Below are 23,494 nucleotides of genomic sequence, written 5' to 3' on the forward strand. Positions count from 1 at the left end.
CTCATAGCCCATTTTGGTATTTGTGCCGGAAGCTTAGTGATTAAGGTGTGGATGGAGAGGGGTCCCAGGGCCGTCCTTTACCTTCTGAGCCTGAAACATGTGGATGATAGTAGATGATGGGCTTGGGTGATAGAGAAGAAAATGAGATAATGTACATACGATGTTTCTGTAATACTAGTTCAGTTGGTCACATCCATTATTCTTATTAATAAGCCCCTGAATATTTCCCAGTGCCACAGAATTCAGCAGTTGTCTCTACTTTCTATTGTAGCAGGTCCCCATTTCACTACTCACATAACATGTTTTATCTAAAAGACCTACATTTAGAAATGTGCCCAATAAACCTGACCCCCTTGCTGTACAGAGGGGAAAAAAAAAAAATGTGCCCAATAGACTTTAGTTTTGGAAGTAAGAATTTAAGAAGAAAGAGGCAGAAAGAGGAAAGGAGGGCCTGGTGATTGTTAAGGTTAATGCATTAATTTTGCTCTGCTCCTAGTCTTGCATTTTCCCCCCAAGTAGGTTATCTCTTTTCCTTCTTTATTTCCTTCCTTCCCTCACTTCTTTGGGGTTTTTTGTTTGTTTTGTTTGTTTTTTTGTTTTTATTTTTTTTGCTGAGCCTGTGGCATAAGGAAGTTCCCAGGCCAGGGATCAAAACCCACACCACAGCAGTGACCCAAGACGCTGCAGTGACCACACCAGATCCTTAACCCACTATGTCATAAGGGAACTCCTTTTTAAAATTTTTAATTGTGCTAGGGAGCCCATGGAAACTGATGTTGATTGAGAAAGCACTATTCCCCATGAAACTCTGATTGCTCTACATTTTTTAAAAGGAATGGTTTTTTAAGTTTCGGAAGTTTACACAAAGATGTTCTTTAGTATTTTTTTTTTAATTAATGTTTATTGAGATCTTACTATGTGTCAATAGTAGTACTGAGTGCCTTACATAATACATATTATCTTTTTTTTTTTTTTGTCTTTTTAGGGCTGCACCCAAAGCATATGGAGGTTCCCAGGCTAGGGGTCGAATCAGAGCTGTAGTTGCCGGCCTGCACCACAGCCACAGCAATGCCAGATCCAAGCCGTGTCATAGCACAGCTTATGGCAACACTGGATCCTTAACCCACTGAGCAAGGCCAGGGATTGAACTGCGTCCTCATGGATGCTGGTCAGATTAGTTTCTGTTGAGCCACCGCAGAAATTCCTACATATTATCTTTTTCAGTCCTCGTAAGTAACCTATGAGATTACCATTTTGTAGATAAGAAACAAGAAACAGGAGCCTTGAAAAGTTAAGTGATTTGCAAAAAGTTCTTGCATTGCAAAAGTTCAAACAGCCATATTGTCAGAGCTGGTATGTGAACCCAGACAGTATAATTTCAAATATTACTCCTAACTGCTATGCTAGAATTGTATGTCATTTACAAAAGTTTGTCTGATGACCTTCAGACTGCTTCATCTTTACCTCTTAGAGCTCAGTCGCTTTATTCCACAGTTTCTAAAAAACATCATGATTGCAGACTGTTCCTGAAGCTGAGAAAACTAGACCATGGACAATAAATTCCTTTATGTCTTCTCTAAAAGGCATTTAGTCAGGAAAGTTCTCCTCAACATGTTGGATTTTCTTTTCTTTGGTTCTTTTTTTTTAATGGCTACATCCACAATGTATGGAAGTTCCTGGCCAGGGACTGAATCCAAGCCACAGCTGCAACCTATGCCACAGCTGTGGCAATGCTGAATGCTTCAGCCTACTGCAGTGGACTGGGGATTAAACCTGTGCCTCCACAGCGACGCGAGCCACTGCATTAGGATTCTTAACCCACTGAACCACAGTGGGAACTCCCATGTTGATCTTCCTTCCTCCCTTCCTCCTGCCCTCCCTCTCTTTCTTTCTTTTTAGGGCCACACCCTTGGTGTATGGAAGTTTCCAGGCTAGGGGTCGAATCAGAGCCACAGCTGCTGGCCTACACCACAGCCACAGCAGCATGAGTTCTGAGCCTTGTCTGTGACCTACACCACAGCTCACAGCAAGGCCAGGGATCGAACCCGCGCCCTCATAGATACTAGTTGGATTCATTACTGCTGAGCCATGATGGGAACTCCCTGTCAAATATTTTTAAAGTTTTTCACCTTTTTGATTCTCAGTAATCAGCACGCCTCCCCAAATCTGCGCAACATGTTCACGTATGGCTGTGTTTTCAGTGGCTTGAGACCACTCCTAAGGCTTCACCTCTTCTCTCCCGTTCCCTTGTGGCCAGAGTAACCCAAGTTAGTCTGTCCTCCCATCTGGAGGGGCAGTGGCCCCAAGGGAAATCATGCTTGGGGCACTTGCAAGAACTCATCACTCATCATGTTCCCACCCATCAGGCCTGGTCTCCTTTATGACGGCACCGCGGCAGAACAGGTGGATGTGATCATTCATTCTGTGATGCACATTTCTGTCCTTTGCTTCAGTTACTACGATAAATGGGCATTATGGGACCTTACTTTGGAGCTAAGTTATGCACTAGGGATTTTAGTCAGGTTACATCCATCAAAGATATTAAAAAGAGCATATGAGATCAAGAGGTAAATTAGCTCTTGAGCTATTGAATGTTCTCCCCCAAGATTAGTATTCCACATTGTTTTCATTGCTCTTGGGTACTTACTGTTTATGATTTAGTGTTTAGGCAGCTTTCCACATGGAGGGAAAAGACTGCAGTGGACTGACAAAGCTCTATGTCTGAGCTCTTCCACTCTCAGCCAACTCTGAGGGGCCACAGGTCTTTGTTTACTCCTTGGGGAAGTCACCTTATGGATGTTATTTTCAGGTGATCCTGAAGGGCGGCAAAGAGCGCAGCACCGGAGCCACTGGAGTTAATGCAGACTCCTCTCGTTCTCATGCTGTCATCCAAATTCAGATCAAAGACTCAGCCAAGAGGACATTTGGCAGGTGAGCTGGAAACATGCAGGGAATCGCATCGTCTGTGACGTTGAAATATGTGTTGCTAACAACAGGACATCCTGACACCACAGAGTTCTTTATTTCAGGGATACAGAGTAGAGTTGTTAGCTCTGAAATAAATCATTGTCCTGAAGTGCCATCAGTTGATTAACCTTGAAGTAATGACCTATTGTTGGTCAACCCTAAGTTATTAAAAGGGACATTGATTGTGTCTGACACGAAACACAGTATCAGCAGAGGAAAAGTAGGAAATGCATCTGAGAGAGCTTATAGGCAAAAAAGAAGAAGAAGGAAAATGAATCCATCCTTCTTGAAAGAAGCCATAAGACAATTGGGTACGTTCATTGCCTCTCTGCTGCTGTCTCGGCTATCTCTGCCACAGTGATGGATGAGCCTATCTCACCTCTGAGTAGTGAGTCTTTTTTTTTTTTTTTTTGGCTGGAAAGCAGCCCACAAAAGTTTCTGTTTAATTATCTAAGTGGTCACCTAAGTGATTTGCATTGTGATCATTTCGCCTTATGGGAAGAATGTTTAATTAATTTTAGTCATACTTCGTCACAAATGATTAAAACCAGCAGAAGGATCTAAGTGAACAGTGCCAGCGAGAACTAACAGGATCAGAATCTTTCGGTACTTGGGGAAGCTGACAGCAGTGTCGTTTCTATCCTGAGAATGAGCCAGGGTTGACTTCTTCCTGTCATCACAAAATGCTGGCTGGTGTAAAAATAAACCAAAACCCCAAATAATTCACCCGTGCTGTGTCTTTTCTCCAGGATCTCTTTTATCGACTTGGCTGGCAGTGAAAGAGCAGCAGATGCCAGAGACTCGGATAGACAGACAAAGATGGAAGGTGCAGAAATAAACCAGAGTCTTCTGGCTGTAAGTTGTTCAAAACCTTTCATCTAAAAAATCCTTCCTGAGAGGCTATCCAGGCATGGCTCAGCAGAATCAAATCTGACAGTATCCCTGAGGACCCAGGTTTGATCTCTGGCCTCACTCAGCGGGTTAAGGATACGGTGTTGCTGTGAGCTGTGGTGTAGGTCAAAGACACAGCTCGGATCCCGAGTTGCTGTGGCTGTGGTGTAGGCTGGGAGCTGTAGGTCCGATTTAACCCCTAGCCTGGGAACTTCCATATGCTGTGGATGTGGCCCTAAAAAGCAAAAGAAAAAAAAATTTTTTTTTAAAAATCCTTCCTGAGAGGTTTTGCCCCTTGACATGCAGCCAAAATGGTGAGAGGTTGGAGTTCGGGCATGCTCTTATCGTGGAAATTGCAAGTTGGACATGGAGGCTGCCGAGTCAGATTCTCAGCAATTCTAGACAACTTCTCCCTCCTCTCCCTGCCTTCTTTTCCTTTGGTCAATCCCTGCCAATTAGGAACAGAGAAATATTTCTAAGGTTGCTTGAATAGTTAACTTAGGTAAACTTTCTCCCTCTCATCAAGTTTTAAAGTTAATTTTTCAAACGTGCAATAGTAGAACAAATAGTGTAATGATCTCCCAAATACTTGTCACCCACCTTCAACCTGTGAAAAATCTAACCAATCCTCTCCTTCCCTTGGTTGGATTACTTTAGGTTTTTGATCATTTACTTGTTTGTTTGTTTTTTTTAGGGCTGCACCTGCAGCATATGGAGGTTCCCAGGTTAGGGGTCCAGTTGGAGCCGTAACCGCCAGCCTATGCCAGAGCCACATCAATGCCAGAACTAAGCCACATCTGTGACCTGCACCACAGCTCATGGGAACACCAGATCCTTAACCCACTGATCGAGGCCAGGAATCGAACCCCCATCCTCATGGATACTAGTTGGGTTCTTTACTGCTTAGCCACAACAGGAACTCCATACGTGTGATATTTGATGTGCTTGTTATTCTGTCACTTTGCAGCTGAAGGAATGTATCCGCGCATTGGATCAGGAACACACCCATACTCCCTTCAGGCAAAGCAAATTAACTCAGGTAAAGTTAAATATGAGCTTTGAGTTCTGGTTCACTCAAGTGTTCCTTCTTCCTTTCATTTATTCTATCAGCAGAGCATGCACTGCCAGCAAGCCATGATACTACCTGGGTGGGGGGAGGGGAAGGGGGAGGGAGAAGTCTTCCTTTCTTCCAGGAGCTGTCAATCTAGGAGGAGAGAGGGGCCCCTCAGTCAGAGATACTTGCAGTACGGAGCAGCCAGGCTCCCACGGGGGCAGCAGTGATCACCATTTAACAGCGTTACGCTTATTTCTTTTTTCTTTTTTTATTTCTTTTTTCTTTTTTTGTTTTTTAAGGCTATACCTGTGGCATATGGAAGTCCCCAGGCTAGGGGTTGAATCGGAGCTGCAGCTGCTAACCTTCACCACAGCCACAGCAACTCGGGATCCAAGCCGCCACTGCACCCTACACCACAGCCCATGGCAACACTAGATCCCCAAGCCCCTGAGCGGAGCCAGGGATCCAACCGCCACCCACATGGATACCAGTCAGATCTGTTTCCGCTGCACCACACTGGGAACTCCAAAATGTGCTTCTTGATGAATGAGAAAGCGCAGCAAGTCAGCATCTGTAATGGCTGTGCAAGAGTGGCGCTTGAGGGGGTCTGCCTAGTACGGACGGCTGTGAAGACAGTTGTGGGTGTTCCTGGTTGCCTTCTGCACCAGGTCCTGTGCACCGTAGAGGACAGCCTAGGTAGAAGGCAGTCCAGGTGAGGATCCTTGTGTTCTGGGGCAGGTTTTCATTCTGTGCACAGGACCTGGGGCAGAATCTGTAACACCGTAGTGCCTTACTAGTTAGAATGGGTGACCTGTAGGTTAGGTTGTTTTTTTTTCAAACATGCGTTCAATCAGGAACCTAGGAAACCCTTCATATGGGTGGTTAGTCCTGATTCTGACATTGGCTGTATTATTTTTTACTGATTTAAAAATACTATTTTGGAGTTCCCATCGTGGCTCAGTGCTTAACAAACCTGACTGGTATCCATGAGGATGCAGTTTCAATCCCTGGCCTCAATCAGTGGGTTAAGGATCTGGCATTGCCATGAGCTGTGATGTAGGTCTCAGACCCAGCTCGGATCTGGCGTTGCTGTGGCCGTGGCGTAGGCTGGCAGCTATAGCCCCGATTCAACCCCTAGCCTAGTAACTTCCATATGCCGTGGATGCAGCCCTAAAAAGACAAAAAGATATTAAAAAAAATTTTTTTTGGCTGCATCTGTGGCCTGCAGACGTTCCAGGGTTAGGGATCAAACCCATGCCGAAGCAGTGACCCAAGCTACAGCAGTGACAATGCCAGGTCCTTAAGCCACTGCGTCACCTGGGAACTCCAGCTTTGTTATTTTTAAAAACATATCCTCCATACTCAGAAATTGTGTTCTTATTTAATTAAAAAATAGTAACTCCACACCTAGATCCACTTACAGAGTAGATTCATATACGTTTTTCACTCAAACATAAGTTTTAGGTCTTTCCAGGTACCTAAGTACATATAAGTACAATTATTATTTTTTCTTTTAAGGGCTGCACCTGTATCATATGGAAGTTCCCAGGCCAGGGGTCAAATCAGAGCTACAGCTGCTGGCCTGCACCACAATCACAGCAACTTGGGATCCTAGCCTCATCTGCAACCTACACCGCAGCTTGTGGCAGTGCTGGATCCTTAACCCACTGATCAAGGCCAGGGATTGAACCCACATCTTCATGGATATTAGTTGCATTCTTAACCCACTGAGCCACAATGGAAACTCCCTATGTAATTATTTTTTATAGTTGTATTCAGTTTAGAATTATTTAGTTACCTATTTAGATACAGCTAGACTTTCCAAACTGTATTATTATAATAAAGTAATGAATATCCTGTGTGTAGTTTTTTTAAAAAATTGATTATCTCTCTCTCTCTTTTTTTTTTCTTTTTTTTGTCTTTTTGACTTTTTAGGGCCGCACCTGCAGCATATGGAGGTTCCTAGGCTAGGGGTCTAATCGGAGCTGTTGCCGCCAGCCTACACCACAGCCACAGCAACATGGATCCTTGACCCACTAAGCAAGGCCAGGGATTGAACCTGCAACCTCATGATTCCTAGTCAGATTCGTTTCCGCTGTGCCACAGTGGGAACTCCTAATTATCTCTTTCGGATAAAGCCCTGGAAGTGTGATTGCTAAACCAAGGCGTGAGCATTTTTTTACATTTTGATACATTTTGCCAAACTGCCCTCCCAAGGGCAAGCCCCAATTCATGGCAGGTAATACATGAACCATGTCGCAGGACACAAGCGTGCCCTTTCCCTAGAGCTCCCCACACCAGAGCAATAGGAGTCTTTCTTACTCTTATAGGGGGAAAAATTAGTTTTGAAAAATGGTGGAGTACCTCTGTTGTTATTGTTTATTGGTCATTTGTATTTCTCTTTTTGTGAATTGCCTTTATGTAGAAGGAGGGGTAGAGAACTTTGGCCCAGTGTCAGTAAGTAATCAATATGTCTTTCGTTCGCTGACTTCATTGACCAGCCTTGTGTTTCGAACAGGTTCTAAAGGATTCTTTCATCGGCAACGCCAAAACTTGCATGATCGCCAACATCTCACCAAGCCATGTAGCCACTGAACATACTCTGAATACCTTGCGCTATGCTGACCGGTGAGTCCCCCTCAGGTGGCAGGTTTTGTGTGTGTGTGTGTGTGTGTGTGTTTTAAACACACACAAGGATCTGACCTTGAGTTCCATAAGCTTGTTCTTGGGGCAGTAATCCTGCTACCAGGAGATGTGCAGCTGGTCATTTGAAGAATGTGACCTGGTAGGCCCTGCCATTGTATAGAGTGAATATGACGAGAAGGTGACACATTCCCTTGCTCAGGAGACAACACCTTCAGTGGCTTTTAAATGGCTAATGGGAGATGACATGTTTCTCCAGAGGAGGCAGCTTAGTGAGGCTTTTTTTTTTCCCCCGCTTTTAAGGCTGTAGGTGCAACTTATGGAAGTTCTCAGGCTAGGGTTCTAATCGGAGCTGCAGCTGCCAGCCTACACCACAGCCACAGCAATGCTGGATCTGAGCTGCGTCTGCGACATACACCACAGCTTACAGCAGTGTTGGATCCTTAACCCCCTGAGTGAGGCCAGGGATCGAACCTGCATCCTCATGAATCCTAGTCAGGTTCGTTAACCACTGAGCCATGAAGGGAACTCCCTTAGTGAGGTTTTCTTTCTTCTAGCCTCAGCCCAGCTCAATTAGGGGTGGAATACCTATCACTTGTCAAGGCAGAAGTTCTTAGAACTACATAGATGATGTGTTACAGAAGGAGAAACAGGCCCAGAAAAGGGCAGGAGCCTTAAAGGGGTTTGCTGGGAGTTGGTTGCCTCTCTGAATGCCAGGGCAAGGCTCTTTCTAGGGGGAGTTTGGTGTCTGCCAGGGTCCCTCCTACCCCTTAGCCAGTGGCACTTTGTCCTGCATTTGTGAAGACGCTCTCCTTCCCATCCTGTGGCCACTTTGCCGCCCGGTCGTATCTTAGAAGGCCTCCTCTTCAGTCTCCCAGAAGCCGTTGCTAAGGTTAACAAACTCTTTGAGGGGAACCTGGTTTTTTGTTTGTTTGTTTTTAATTACTGTTGAAGAATCTTCATTTCCATGGCATTTTGTGAAGCTCATTGGGAAGGAAAGATAAGCTATCACTTAAATTCCATGAGAACAGGAAACTTACCTTTTTCTCCACTGTTCCTCTTACTGCCCAGGTAGTACTTGGTACCTAATAGATATGCAATAAATATTTGTGAATGAGGCAGAAGCTCCTCCTGGAAGTCAGGGCATGAGTGAGGCCCTCTGGGCACCTTAAATCATTTAAATAGGAGAGATCGTTTACCAAGTGGCTACAGGAGAAATGAAAATTTTAAATCAGAGGAAATTTTAAAATAAGCGACAAAATCATCCTCATCCTGCGTGTGTACAAATTGTTACCTACAAGTAATTTAAGCACATAAAACGTACAACTTTCATATTAATTTTCAATGATTTATCAGACTTCTTTGAATGAAAGAAATTATTTCTATTTTGCTCTTTTTTAATCAAAATTATTTCCAATAATTTCTCAATTATACTCAGTACATCCGCTCTAGGAAAGGGTTACTTTCATCTTCCTTTACTGAGGCATCTGCTCCTACTGATGAAGTTCTTTTTTTTTTTTTTTTGTCTTTTTGTCTTTTCTAGGGCTATGCCCGTGGCACATGGAGGTTCCCAGGCTAGGGGTCCAATCGGAGCTGTAGCCGCCGGCCTACTACACTACAGCCACAGCAACACGGGATCCGAGCCACGTCTGTGACCTACACCACAGCTCACAGCAACACTAGATCCTTAACCCACTGAGCGAGGCCAGCGATCAAACCCACAACCTCATGGTTCCTAGTCGGATTCGTTAACCACTAAGCCATGATGGGAACTCCAAGTTGTTTTTTTTTTAATGGCTGCAGTCACAACCTATGGAAGTTCCTAGGCCAGAGATTGAATCCGAGGACCTACACCGCAGTTGTGGCCACACTGGATCCTTTAACCGACTGTGCCCAGCAGAGATTGAACAATCCCTGCATTGTTGCTAAATAGTCCAAAATAAAGTCCAAAAATAAAGTTCCAGCTGGACCCCTAACAGGTGTCTCAGAAGGGAGCTCAGTAACAGAAGTAAGTTGGGGAAAAGGTGGGGTACCCTGGAAGCATTTACCATCAATGACCAAATCACCTGTAAGATTTCTTCTGGCACCCTCAGGCTTCTCAAATTGTTTATTACGACTCCTGGGAAGAAATTTTCTAACTAAAATAGCTTAGATTTTTATACCAGAAGTAATTTGGAACCATCTAGACTTGCTCTTGCACCTCTCAGCCCATTCCTTACATGTATGTCCTACTGCAACACCTTAGCAAAGGCCCATGGACACAATTCATGTGTCTTTAGTCACCTCCTCGTCTCTGCTTACTCTGTTATCTGCCTGCCTTGCCTCTCAGGCCTAAAAGGAAGATTTAAATCAAGACTCACTGTCAGGTTTACTATCTTGGTTTTCAGAAAGGGTCATTTGACTACCATTGAGGAGTGGATTAAAATCAAAACAGTGGAAAAGACATCTCCTGGGAGCCCCCAGGCAGACGTGCTGTCCTCCTAGGTGATTTTAATGCAGAATCTACAAACCAGCCACTGGAGAGTCTCATTTTCCTTGCTCTCTGCTTGTAAATCCAAATTCTTACACTTTTTATTTTGTTTTAGGTATCATAGAGTAAGAGACTTCGATCTTGGCAACTGAGTCCTAGCAGAGACTCAATTCTGAATTTTGTCCATGTTCTCTAAAATTCCCTTGGCATAGAGCCAGGTTCTCTGTTTATCTGGGGTGGGGGCGACTTTGCCTTTCAGGGCACGTTTGGCAATATCTGGAGACAATTTCGATTGTTGTGACTGGGGAAAATGCTACTGGCATCACGGATAGAAGCCCCAAAGCTGTACATATCCCACAGTGCCCAGGACAGCTCCCCACAGCAAAGAATTATCTGGCCCCAAACAGCCACTGGTGCCAAGGTTGAGAAACCCTGGGAATAGACAGGTCTTTTTTTCCTTAATAGAATTAGCAAAAGCCTGCTTATCCAGAGGGCTTTTGCTTCTTGAAGTGTCCAGCAGGTATGAGGGAACTTGTTTTCTCAGGGAAACCTGAAAGGAGGTGGTTTGGCAGAGAGGAGGCTCTGGTTGTGGGATGGCAGAGCTGAGACACTAGGCTCCTGAGCTGGCCAATCTCCAGCCAGCACAGCATCGGTCCTGCGTGGACTTAGTTCTGAGACTGGCTCCTCTGGCCTGTCCCTTACATAGGACTGTGGTGTTTCTTTTTCTTGCTTTCTTGCTTTCGGGCCACACCCGCAACACATGGAAGTTCCCAGGCTAGGGTTTGAATCAGAGCTGCATGACAGGAACTCTTTTTTTTTTTTTTTTTTGCTTTTAAGGGCCGCAGACACAACATATGGAAGTCCTCAGGCTAGTGTTTGAATTGGAGCTGCAGCTGCCAGCCTACGCCACAGCAACACTGGATCTGAGCCGCGCGTCTGCAACATACACCACAGCTCCTGGCAACGCCAGATCCTCAACCCACTGATCAAGGCCAGGGATTGAACCTGCGTCCTCATGGATACTAGTCGGGTTCATTACTGCTGAGCCACAACAGGAACTCCAGACTGTGGTGTTTCTAAAACTCTTGTGATGGTGGAATGCTGGGTGCGTGCTGTAGTCTATCCTCAGAGAAGACACTGGCCTTTTTCATTCAGGTAGAGAGATTTCATGCTGAAATAGAATCTCTCCATTTCCTCTTATTCTTTCCCAGATTAAAAAAAATAATAACCCCCAATCCTTGTAACACTTTTCTTTGGTTTTTGTTTTCCCTGAAGCTATAGGATAGGAATTGCAGAACATGTAGGAATGCACATTTAACGTAAAATGGTCATTTATAGGGTCAAAGAACTGAAGAAAGGCATTAAATGTTGCACTTCAGCCAGCAGTCGAAATCGAACGTCTGGAAGTTCTTCTCCAAAACGAATTCAAAGCTCTCCTGTGGCCCTGCCAGGGGATAAGTATTCTCCCAAAAAAGTCAAGCTGGGGCTTCCACAGTCACTGACAGTGGCACCTGACGTCACGAGAGGGAAGGCCCACCCTCTGGCCAGTCACCCAGCCAATATCCCTTTTGCTTCTGTACCTAAGGTTCCAGGTAAAAGGAGTGGCTCTAAAGGGAGTCCTCCCCACGGGTGGGTCATTCAGACCAGCTCTCTCAGAGGAACCACGCGGTCTGGACATTCAGCCAAAAAAGCGGCAGAAGACTCAGCTGCATTATGCTCTGAGAAGAACAAGACAGCCCTCGTATGGGGCAGCAGGGCCCAGGGCCCGCGGCAGCCACCCTCCCAGTGCAGGAAGGTGCAGACTGTGCCGCCGGTGCAGAAGCAGCTCGTGCCACGAGCTGACCTCTCCCTGGGTAGCATGCAGCCCGCAGCAGGGCACAGTCGGGGCAGCCAGGGAGGTACGCCCGCCGGGCCCGCCTCCGAAGCCTGGCCGGACATCCCTCTGCAGCAGAAGGAGAGGGAGGAACATCTGCGCTTTTATCACCAGCAGTTCCAGCAGCCCCCTCTCCTCCATCAGGAGTTAAGGTACCAACCACTGGAAAGGTTATCATGCCAGTATCCGCCCCAGGAGGGGCAGCTCCAGAAGGACACCCCTCCCCGCCCGTGCTCTTGTGCCGAGAGCCACGATGGAGCCCAAGCCGAGGACCTGGATGACAGCGATTTTAGTGAGGATTCCTTCTCGCATGTCTCCTGTCAGAGGACCGCAAAGCGGGGAGACGCCCTGGAGAACAGCGAAGGTTCGTTTTTCCTTCATCAGAGGGAGCAGGGTCCTGCGGAGCAGGTGGCCGAAAGGCAGCAGAGTCTGTTTTTCAGCCCCGGGACAGACAGTGATGAGAAGGGCCTACCTGGAAGCTGGGTGTGCTGCGGAGAGCCTGCCAGCCACAGAAGGCTGGCCCTTGATCATGGCCACAGCCCAAGTCCGGTGCCTCGGGACTGGAGCAGAGGGGAGGGCCCCACATCCCCAGGCCCTTTCCCCGGAGCGGTCCTGGCGGAGAAGCCTTTCTGCAACCTCGTGGACTGTGCGCAAGACCCGCAAAGCCGTGGAGGCCCTGCCTTCAACTTCAGACAGGACGCCTTCAGAAGCGAGGTTCCTGGGCAGGCCGAGGAAGATGGTTTCTCTTTCTCACTGTCCCACCTGGCAGTTCCTGGGTCCCCAGACCACAGAGACACAGTCGGCACACCTCTGAGAGAGGTCAGTGAGGACCAGCCAGCTCTGGCAGCCGGAACAGTGAGAAGCAGTCACCCTTTCCAAGATGGGCAGTCGGGCACATGCTCTGAATATGCTTCTGGACTGATGGCCCCCCTCACCGTGTCCCTCCTGGAGAGCCCAGACAGCGGGGACCTGGGTGGGGCGGACACAGGGCCAGCGGCGGGCCATGCAGTGTCATCTGGTGACCAGGAGGCAGTCCTGCCAACCTCTTCGGCAACTGAACGCCTGTGGCTCTCGTCGTCTCCCCCGGACAACAAACCTGGGGGTGGTCTTCCGGCTCTGTCCCCGTCACCCATCCGGGAGGCTGACTCAGGGGAGGCCAGCCGGGGCAGAGAGACGGCGCTCTTCGCCCAGGGGCACGCCGCCGCCTGTGCTGAGGCAGAGCCAGGCGACTCCCAGAGTTGCCTGGGCAAGCCCTTCCCCACCATCCGTCCTAGGGAACCGCAGGCTGACCGAACAGGAAGTAGTGATGCGGCTGACCTGGCCGGGGACCAGAGGAGAAAGCGCCTGGCCAGGCTTGGTGGGCAGGAGCTGTGGATGTCCACAGACCCCGTCAGGCTGCCCTTCTACAATGAGGACATCGCATGGCTCAAACGCAGGCCGACACCGAGGTACTTACCAAGGCCAGGCTCTCCCATGACTGCAGGGCCCCTCCGCCAGCCCGCCCTGGGGCATGCACAGTAAGTCAGGCTTTCCTATCAGACTGGGGCCCCTTTGGCACCCCCCACCCCCTGCCCCCAGCTGAATGATTTGTCTGTCCTGGGAATGGCTGAAGTTGCCTTTGTGTCAGGTTCCACTGCCACTGGAGAAAGGTTCTCTGTCCAGCTTTTCAGGGGAGCCCACCCAGATGCACCTGAGGAGCAGCAGGAATGACGTGCATTGGAGCAGGTCTGCCAGCGGGGCAGCTTCTCAGCCTGGGAATGCTGAGATGTGAGGGGAGGGAGGGCCCGCCACCCTTGGCAAGACCAGACCTGAGGTCACATTAGACTCCTCCTCTTTGTTCTGTTTAGTCTCTGGTTCTGAAAGCACTGCCCAAGGACACGGCGGCAGCAGCAGCCTCATGCCCCCAGAGCCAGGGCAGGCACCACAAGGGCAAAACAGAGGGGCTGGTGATTTGTGCTTCCCCCAAAGGAGGCTGAGGATGGCACAGCAGAAGTGAGACAGCCTTAGAGAAGGTGCAAGAGAGGCCTAGCAGGGCCCTCTCGCCATCAGAGACCCAGGAGCAGGAGGGAGGGCGGGCCTGTGGGAACAGATGTGCCCCTTCAAAGGCTCCTGATACCTCGGCCAGCCATCTGCCTGCTGCTTGCCGTGGCCTTGGACAGGGAGAAGGGCGTGCAGAGAGGTACAGGGAAGGAGCCCACCTCTCCCAGGTGGACCTCCCCCCCCCCCCCCCCCCGCCCTTAGGGCCACACCCACGGCATATGGAGGTTCCCAGACAAGGGGCTGAATTGGAGCTACAGCTCCCAGCCTATGCCACAGCAACATGGGACCTGAGCTGCTTCTGCGATCCACACCACAGCTCAAGGCAACCCAGATCCCTGATCCACTGAGCGAGACCAGGGATCCTCACAGATACTACTAGACTGGTTCATTTATGCTGCACCACAATGGGAACTCATGTGGACAGTCTTGCTGCCTCTGTGATCACTAGGGCCTGGCAAAGGCAGATCCTCCTGTTTCTATCTCAGATCCCTTTGCTGTGGTCCCTGGGCCCCCCATAGGAAGTAGACATGACAGCACGCTGAGCAGCAGGCTCTGCCTTGTGCTGAGTGTGCCAACTGCACAGAAGCTGTGGGCAGCTCCTCGGAAGAGCAGCAGCATCCAGCCCTGTCCCTTAGTGCACCTGGAGAGGCAGGGGCAGCTCCAGAAGCCCATCTCTTCCTGGTACTTCACTGCTGCCCCCTGGTCTCTTGACAAGGCCTGAGAAGAATGCGTGAGGAGAAAGTCTTGACTTCTTTGGGCAGAAGCAGTTCCTGGCCTGGAAATAAGGCTCAGTTCCAGAAAGCTGCCCTGGGGGGATGGGACGCCCAGACGTTCACAGCGTCCTGTCCCTTCTGGTTCCTAGGCAGGTGGTCATCCGAGCACACCAGGAACAGCTGCATGAAATGGCCAAGCTGGGCTTCAAGGAGGAGACCCTGATGAGCCAGCTGGCTCCTAATGTAAGTGGTTTTGGTGGACTCCTCAGGAGCTCTTGGTAGTTAGTTAGCCTGCAGCCTGTTTGAGGGTCTTGTGCTGCAGCTGTGTGTCCAGAAAGGGTCTGCAGTCACGCACTAACCTTGCTGAGGCCCTGGGCTGCTCAAGTCACTCCTGAGACTGTGCAAGGCCAGGCACCAGATGGTGCTGCACTCCCCATGCTGGGGCTAAAATGTTTCCAGCCTCTGTCCTTTGCCTCTGGCTTGTGGGGGCCCCTCCTTGTGATAACAGTGACATGCCTGATGCAGACCAGGGATACTTCTATGAAACCACCCTGCTGCCCTACAAAATATCTCTCTACAGAGAAAAGTGTCTTAATGCAGCAAAGTGGATCCCACCCTGTGCCATAGTGACTATCTTGCCAGTTTTCCAGCTGGAGGAAGGGCCTGAGCTCTTCCTGCAAGAAAAGGGACTAGAAAAGGAGATCTGCCAGAGGGCCAGCAACAGCAAGAGTTCCATGTGTCCTTTGTTTCCTTCCCTAGGATTTTGAAGATTTTGTGACCCAGTTGGATGAAATCATGGCTCTGAAGTCCAAGTGCATCCAGAGTCTGAGGAGCCAGTTGCAGCTATACCTGGCCTGCCACAGGCCTGCCACAGCCCCTGAGAGGACAGCGGTATCTTAAAGCAAAACCCAGTATGGGGTGGCTAGGCTCCTGAGGGCTGAGGGCCTCTGCCAGGTCCCCCTGCAGATACACTAGAACCCACTACCTAGTCCTGCCCATCCTGGCCTCTCCCGAGCCACACACGGCCTTGGCTGGGCCCAGCTCCTTTCTTGGGGCCAGGTATGTGCCCCTCAGTTCTAAGCACAGGAGCATCTATAAGCAAGGACAGATCAGCCCGAAAAACTTAATGTACCCTTCCCTTTTCTTTGGAGCTAGAGGAGTATTTGCCTCACTGAAGCTGTTTCTGTAGATGTTTCTAAATTTGGGGATCAGAGGATGGGGATGGTCTGGTAACCTAGAGGTTGGAGGTCACAGGCTGAGCCTAGAGATTTTATCAGCTGGATTCAGTGCCTTTCTCTAGGACTCGATCAAAAACTAAAACCTTGGTGCTAGTGGGGCAGGGGCCACGTGAGTTCTGCCCCTTCAGCCCTTAGAGGTTGATTTTGGACTTTAGCTTTTGAAAATGCAGACTGAATAAACTTTGACTTGCTGTGTCTTTAACAGCAGCAGATATGGAACAGACTTTCTGCTTCCAGTTCCTCTCCCTCCTACAATCCAGAAGAGGGTGCTTTACTCTTTTCCCATCTCTGCCTTTTCCTGGGACCATGCACCTGTTAAAAGCCATTATGTTCCTGGCTCCTGCCTTTGAGTCCCCACCCACCACACTCCCTCACGGAATAGCGGAATAGCTGCAGAATCTAAGGCAAGTTCCTCTCTAGCTTCACCTTCATCCAAGATATCCTTGGCCATCTACCCACCTCTTAGTGGCCTGTGTTCAGTGTCTTGGCATTGAGGGCTGAGGTCAATAGTCTGAGACTCTGAAGTAGTCAGAGTCACACCCTTCATGTGAGTTCTGCTTGCTGTTTATCTTTTTAGCAGAAAGACGCTTAAGACAAGAAATACCAAGTGGCTTCCAGGTGGCCCATCACTTAGCAAGGCCACCATATGATATTGAGATTCATATGCCAAAGGCTTGGCCCTGATGCCCACTTTATATGAAACTAATTTCCTATATGAAACTAAAAGGTAAAGGATAACTTTTATAGGTTTTAAAGGAAGGATTTTAAGTAATTTTTAAATTAATTTTAAAGGCCAGAAGAGGGGCTAGTTTTCTGAGGCAATGGCCATGCCTGATCTGACCACCAGAGGGCAGCCTCTCTCCAGCTTGGTGCTTTCCAGACTTAAAGGTTCAGCACCCACTCCTCAATCACTGAAAAATTAGAGACCCACCTGAACCAAGAGCATGGAAGGGGACTAGAAGACAGTATTAAGTATAAGGACAAGAAACTTCAGGGATAAATCTAGGGCCATCGATATACTAGCACCACTGAGAGCTGGGGAAGCAGTTTTGAATCCATCCTGCCTGTGGAACACATAATATACCTGATGGTGCTCACCCGACAAGGGGCTTGTTCCTCATTTCCGGGTGATTCCCCTGAAGGCCAGCCTGTCTCATCTCCACAGTCAGTCTTGCAGGAAGGCCCAGAGACCAAACTTGGGCAGGTTTAAAGAGACCCCCGTCTTGGCCTGCCTTTGCAAACCAAAAACCAGGGCACAGCTCCTTCCCAGAATTTGAAGAAAGTACTGAAACAACAGAAAATGGTTAGGTCCCATTCCAATCTCAGCAAATCTCAGCAGGAAATCCTTCATCAACCACTCACCTCCACCCCTCCATGAAAGAGCCCTTGGCAATAAAGAAATGATCACAGCAGGACATACCTTTTAGATTTTTATTAGTAGTTCTCTCTGAAGAATGAAAATAGTTAGCAAATTACATTAGATTCATCAAGACTGTATATCCTCTGTATTTAGATCTTTAATGATGTACAACATAATACAAAACAAAGAGACGGATTTCTATGACTAGGTGTTACTGTGTCATCCTAGAGCAAAGGGCTGGAGGGAGAGGCTGTTCTCCAGGGAGAACTGAGGTGGAGTTAGTGCTGAGTGACCAAATCACCGCCTGTTTTTTTCTTCCCCACTTGATGCACTGGGAAGGGGCCAATGATTTCTTAAAATGACAACTGTTCCTAGAACAAGGGGGCTCTAAAATCCTGGGTAGCAGACAACTGTGGTCTCAACCAGACCAAAAGAAACAGGCTGGGGAAGGAAAGTAATGCAATTGCCTAGCAGAAAAGGCAAACTAGGGCCCCAAGGGGAAAGGGCATTCTTTGCACCTCAGAGACATTGCAGAACCAGTGTAACACTAAGTGACATGAAGGGGGAAAAAAACAAAACCCTGGAAGAACCTCTCAATTGCACTCAACCTGGATTAGAGGTCAGTCCACCCTTGCAGAGGAGGAAAACATCTAGCCCCTAAGCAGCACTGAGTCTGGCCCTCCCACCCCTTCTCCCCAGCTCCTTCTGGCAGCTGGGGTGGGTTCCGGTTGAGGCCAAATAGACCCCAGAAAGACCAGAGAAGTCTCTCTGGAGGGCCAAGGTGGGAAGGACACTTCTCAAAATACAAATACATTTAATATGGAAGGAGCCAGGACAGTTCTGGGCACATGAGCCTGCCCAAATCTTTCCCACTTTCTCCCCAGCTCAGGGCCTCGGCTCATAGAGACCTGGCGAGCACCGTCTCCACACCTGACCTTCCACCCCCAAAAGAAAATCCAGAAGTGTACCCCTTCTCCTTCCCCACAGATGGGCTGCTCAGGGCCTCTGGCAGGGGTGGTTCCATGGTAGGGCCTAGGCAAGGCCTATCTCAGCTGGCTCCTGCCCGAGCCATGAGGTCTTCCAAAGCATTGTCCTGGTCATTGTTGTGTAGGAGCAGAACTTCCTTAATGTCTTTCAGTTCAAAGCCCATTTCCTTAAATTTGCTCATTAACTGAAGAAACTCCATCATCTAAGGGAAAAAAGAGAGTAGACTCAAGAAAGAGTTCCAGCCACAGAAAACAGCTGAGTGGAGCAATGTGTGTGTAAGGGGGCTGCTGGGGGAGTCTGCATCCTTCACCGGAGCCTCATGAACCCCTCTGAGGTCCCCAAGCAAGCAGAGGAGGGCCATGGAGGAAGCCGGGGTGACAGGTGGGTGCCAATCAACCTCCAGAAGGTGTGCCCAGTCCCAACTCTAGCTGACCTTCACTCAGGTCCCACCCACTGTGGGCATCCATGCTCCCACTCAGGAGGATACTGATCTCAGAAAGGGCTGCCCTCCAGCAAGCAAGCCAGGTGAAGTGATGAGCAATCTCCCCCATCATCCCAAAGTATGCCTGCTTTTTTTTTTTTTTTTTGGTGATGGTCATTTTACCCTTCCCTCTACTAGGCTTCTAGATAAGTCTTCAACCCAATTATCTGAGCCTAACACCCAAACTAGCCAAATGCCATATGCACACAGGAGGTTCTGTGCTTCAACTACTTCTGCCCACAGTCAGTGGAAGGAATAAAGACTGTGATCCAGGAGGACTCCCAGGACAGACGACTTTGTTCTTTCCGGAGGGTTCTTATAAAGCATGAGGTGCCTACCTTTTCCTCTGAACACTGATGCATTTCCAGAGCCTCTTCCACTAAAAGAGGGTCGAAGCCTTTCTCACAGAGCTGTCCATGTGCAAAGAGATAGTCGAGAATCTAAGGGAAGAAAAAGGTTTAGGCATTCCCGTTGTGGCTCAGTGATTAACGAATGTGACTAGCATCCATGAGGACGTGAGTTCAATCCCTGGGCTCGCTCAGTGGGTTAAGGATCCAGCATTGCCGTGAGCTGTGGTGTAGGTCACAGACGTGGCTGGATCTGGCGTTACTGTGGCTGTGGTGTAGACTGGCAGCTGTAGCTCCAATTTGACTCCTAGCCTGAGAACTTCCATATGCCACGGGTACAGCCCTGAAAAGAAAAAAGAAAAAGGCTTAAGCACCTACCACCCATCCTGACTGTGCTTCCCAAAAGTCTTATGCACAACCAACAAGTATGACATCTGCTCCCCAGCTTGGCTTAGAATCAAAAGAGGACTTGACTTTGTACTTTGAACTGTGTCCAACACAGCAGGACCCGTGTGACTACCTGCTGACAGGCACGCCCTTCTAAACATGAGTAGCCACTTTTCAAAGGCATTCCTGTCACAGCTGACCCACACCTCCCAGCTGACGTCAATCCACAGCCCAGAAAGGAAAGTCTTCTGAGAAACCACCCAAGTCAGAAAGTGCCCCCCAAAATTTAGGAACTCCCTAGGCAACTCTGACAAATATTTCTGGAAGAAGACATGTGACATACCTCAAGCCTAGTGTGCCCTCCCAGGAGAAGCAGAGAAAGGAATTAACTGGGTAACTGTCAACATCTCCAATATTCCCAGGGCATTCCCTCAGCCTGGGTCTCAGAGCAGCCCCCAAAGCAGACGTGCTGAGGCTGCTGGTTTCCCCAACAAATCAGCCCGAGTGCCCCCAAACGCATAAGGACAATGGTGCTTTGAATCTGAACAACTCTAGGACAGAGGCTGGCCCCCACTCCAGCTCCAGAGATGGGGGGATGACCCCCCATGCACACCTCCACCACTCACCAATCACTCACCTGCTCAATATTCTCTCCTTTCTTCTTCATGGCTCTCAGGACACACTCATACGAGTAGCCCATGTTGACCACTGTCTCCACACACTGCCGCTCACTGGGGGACAGCGTCTGCAGTTCAGAATAAGCCTGGGGACAGCTGGGAGTATTGGGCACTTGTGACATTGAAAGATTAGGAGGTGTGATCTGGTGGTGGAGAAACGAGAGGATTAGAACAAGAAGACAGACCTGGGCTCCCAAAGATGTTCCTGAGGTGGCGCAATCCAGAGGCCTGTCATTTCTGACCTAATCAAGCTCGGGAGAGAAGTCTGCCTGGAAGTAAGGGCCAGATTTCTGACCAGATATCCTGGAGAAGGGTGAAGAGAGGTAGGGAGCTCTGGCTGTGGGAGAAAAGCTGGTATGACCCCTGCAAGCGTGGCTGTCCTCTGCCTTCATCCCACCCTGCAGAGTGAGGAAGCACCTCAAGAGCCAGACGCCCTTCCACACCCAACCCCCTGGGCTTCAGCTGGAGAAAGAAGTTCTGAAGACTGCCTGCAGGACTGATGCCCATGCTGGCTGCTATGGTTTCTCCCCAAGGCTCCGTTATCCCTTTCCTAGGCTGCTGTATCTGTGTCCTGGAGGGATCATTCGCTTCAACTACCCCCATTCTGAGCTGACTCTCCCAGTACTGTCTATCCTCTGGGCTCAGCAGACTGCCAACGCCCTTCCCACACCCGCCCAGCTCAGCGCTTTGCCACCTTTGCACCACACTGTGCACCATGCTTTGATTCCTTGCAACAGCCACTGTCCTTACAGAGCCAAAACTGAGGGACCACTACCCACTCCAGCATACTCCCTACCACCAGACCAGACCTTGTTAACCCCTAGCCTGACTGGTAGACAGATTCCCATGATTAAATCCTCCTCCCACTTCTGAAAATGAATCAGGCCCAAGGCAAAGACAACAGAACCTCCGTGGGAACAAAGTCACAAGCGTTTGACAGCTCGGCCTAGCTTCCAAGAAACAGGAAATATGTTTCCAGAATTTTTCCTTCTTCCCCCACCACCCCATTCTGCCCCAGGAAGCAGGGGGTCCACTATTCTAGAAAATGTTTAAAGTTATATAGCTATAACCAGATGCTCTCCTCCCAGTCAGCTGGGAAAAGCCATACGGGTCTTAAAGTCTGTTGTTTGTTTAACCATCTCACCCAGCACACTCTAGGCAGCCCATTCACGGGGCTCAGTCATGTTATAGGAGTCACGACAGGGCATGAGGACTGGGGTCAAACCATTCTGGCCACTTTGTAGGCCCCAAGACTGTATCTCTCTTTTCAGGGGCAGGCTCTACCTGGGCCAACAGCCAACAGCATTTTGGTCACACTACTGGCACAGTATTTATTACACACCGTATGAGCTCCTAGAAGTTAGGTGCCATGTCACATGTATTTCTGAATCCCCAGGGCCTGGCTCTCAAACTTGAAACTTATAGAGCCTTGATCAACAGTTACTGAATAAATGGAGGTCTATTAGGATTTCAAAAGGGGGATTTTATTTAACACAGTAAACTGACACTAATTTTCCTCCCCTCCAAAGGCACTAAAATGATGATAAGACAATTAAAACCCTAACCTTAGATATCAAAGACAAAGAGGGAACAGCAGTGGACAACATGTCAATGAAATTTTTAGAATGTGGAATGCTAATGGAGGCAGAGTAGCTGGCAGAGGCAATGAAGTTAAAACAGGAGGAAACAGGAGGGTCAGTTCACCAGCCCCTGAAGACCCAGAAGCGGTTTGGCATTCAGAGGTAACACATGCTTTTGGGACAAGGCAAGACACAAAAGAAGAGATCAGAGCAGACCTTCCCCACCTTCTGTAGGAAGGTTTAGTCTCTAGATAATGTGAACCAACACCAAAGTGGAGAAGGACAATAGGCACCGCATATGGCTGAGAGAGATGCAAGAGCCAGAGAGTCTACACGAGCCTTCCCCACCTTCTTTGGCCCTAATGCAGAATTCTCTGGATAAACTGTAATAGCCCCCCAAGACCTTCTCATGTTGACAGTCTACAGCACCCTTCAAAGCCAACTACCCTTCAACCTATACTAAATCTTAATGATCAGCAAGCATACCCCAATGTACACATTCCCCCACTTTTGTTTTTATTTTAGTGCCTCACTCTTAAACATGAAAAGAAAGCCAAAGACACTAGCATAAGACACAAACCAAAAGAGGGAAAAAACAAAGCACTTGGAAATTTAAAATAAAGTGAAATTTTTATTTAAAAGATTTGAAAACTGAGCTGAGGAGTTCCCACCGTGGCACAGCAGAAATGAAGCTGACTAGGAACCATGAGGTCGAGGATTCAACCTGGCCTCACTCAGTGGGTTAAGGATCTGGTGTTGCGGTGAGCTGTAGCTCTAATTCGACCCATAGCGTGGGGCAGCCCTAAAAAAAAAAAGAAACCCAACCAACAAACAAACCAAAAAAAAACAAAACAAACGGAGCTAAGCCTTAGTTTGAAAGGATCAGGGAGGGCCAGGCACAATGAATGAACAAATCTCCAGAAATGAAGAAAAGATCCCAAAAGCTTATAGGAGTAGCAGTAGATATCAGAATGGTACAGTATAGCTAGAAATTACTGGAGCTTATACTTCAACATAAAGCTGTTTTGTTTTGTTTTTTTCTTTTTAAGGGAGCAATGTCTTAAAATTTTTAAAAGGAAAACAATCTTCAACTAAGCAATCTAAATCCAGCTAAACAATTATACATACGAGGGTAAAATTAAGACATTTTTGGATATTTAAGGACTCAAAAACAGACAGGTTAACCAACATATTTGAATGTAAATGAATGAGAAAATTATCATTAGATTTCTGACAGCTCTTTTGGAGCATTTGGACAAAATTAGCAATAGGTACAAAGAAACTGCAGCATTTTTATTTTTTATTCTTTTTAGGACTACACCAGTGAAATATATAAGTTCCCGGGCTAGGGGTTGAATTGCAGCTGAAGCTGCCAGCCCATGCCACAGCTCACACCAACGCCAGATCCTTAACTCACTGAGAGAGGCCAGGGATCAAACCTGCATCCTCACGGATACCAGTCGGCTTGATAACCCACTAAGCCACAATGGGAACACCCTAGATGCAGAATTTTTAGATGGGGGCAGTTAAACTGTGAGAAACAAAAATGTACCCCCCAAAAATCATCATCACCACATCATCATCATCTTATCATCATCATGGTATACCACTTGACCTCAGCAATCAATATTTACCCAATCATAATGTGAACAATAACATTAACTGAACCAAAATTTGTGATATAAACATGATATAGAGGATATGGGAAGAAGATGGAGGAGGGGCTACTATAAGTAAATCCTCAACCACTGTAATAGGAAGTAAAAATTTATCTAAAATTGATAAA

At 48.1% G+C, this 23,494-nt stretch overlaps 2 protein-coding genes across 5 annotated transcripts in view; one reads left to right on the forward strand and one right to left on the reverse strand.

Annotated features, from left to right (window-relative positions):
* The window catches only part of KIF24 (kinesin family member 24), a 79,733-nt gene extending 63,625 nt beyond the window's left edge, over positions 1-16,108 (forward strand). The window contains exons 7-13 of one of the 2 annotated variants that reach the window (XM_047754470.1): positions 2,810-2,931; positions 3,717-3,822; positions 4,826-4,897; positions 7,431-7,540; positions 11,364-13,415; positions 14,801-14,894; positions 15,411-16,108. In XM_047754470.1, coding sequence (XP_047610426.1) covers positions 2,810-2,931; positions 3,717-3,822; positions 4,826-4,897; positions 7,431-7,540; positions 11,364-13,415; positions 14,801-14,894; positions 15,411-15,551 — 2,697 coding nt within the window. In that variant the 3' untranslated portion in view covers positions 15,552-16,108. The remainder of the gene's footprint in view (positions 1-2,809; positions 2,932-3,716; positions 3,823-4,825; positions 4,898-7,430; positions 7,541-11,363; positions 13,416-14,800; positions 14,895-15,410) is intronic. The other variant, XM_047754471.1, reaches the window with a different exon arrangement.
* Positions 16,109-17,306: 1,198 nt separating this feature from the next.
* The window catches only part of UBAP1 (ubiquitin associated protein 1), a 71,440-nt gene continuing 65,252 nt past the window's right edge, over positions 17,307-23,494 (reverse strand). For all 3 annotated transcript variants that reach the window (XM_047754472.1, XM_047754474.1, XM_047754475.1), the window contains 3 exons: positions 20,089-20,271; positions 19,056-19,157; positions 17,307-18,438 (listed from right to left, as the gene is read on the reverse strand). In XM_047754472.1, coding sequence (XP_047610428.1) covers positions 18,298-18,438; positions 19,056-19,157; positions 20,089-20,271 — 426 coding nt within the window. In that variant the 3' untranslated portion in view covers positions 17,307-18,297. The remainder of the gene's footprint in view (positions 18,439-19,055; positions 19,158-20,088; positions 20,272-23,494) is intronic.

This window comes from Phacochoerus africanus, chromosome 12 (genome assembly GCF_016906955.1).
Source record: "Phacochoerus africanus isolate WHEZ1 chromosome 12, ROS_Pafr_v1, whole genome shotgun sequence".
Taxonomy (NCBI): domain Eukaryota; kingdom Metazoa; phylum Chordata; class Mammalia; order Artiodactyla; family Suidae; genus Phacochoerus; species Phacochoerus africanus.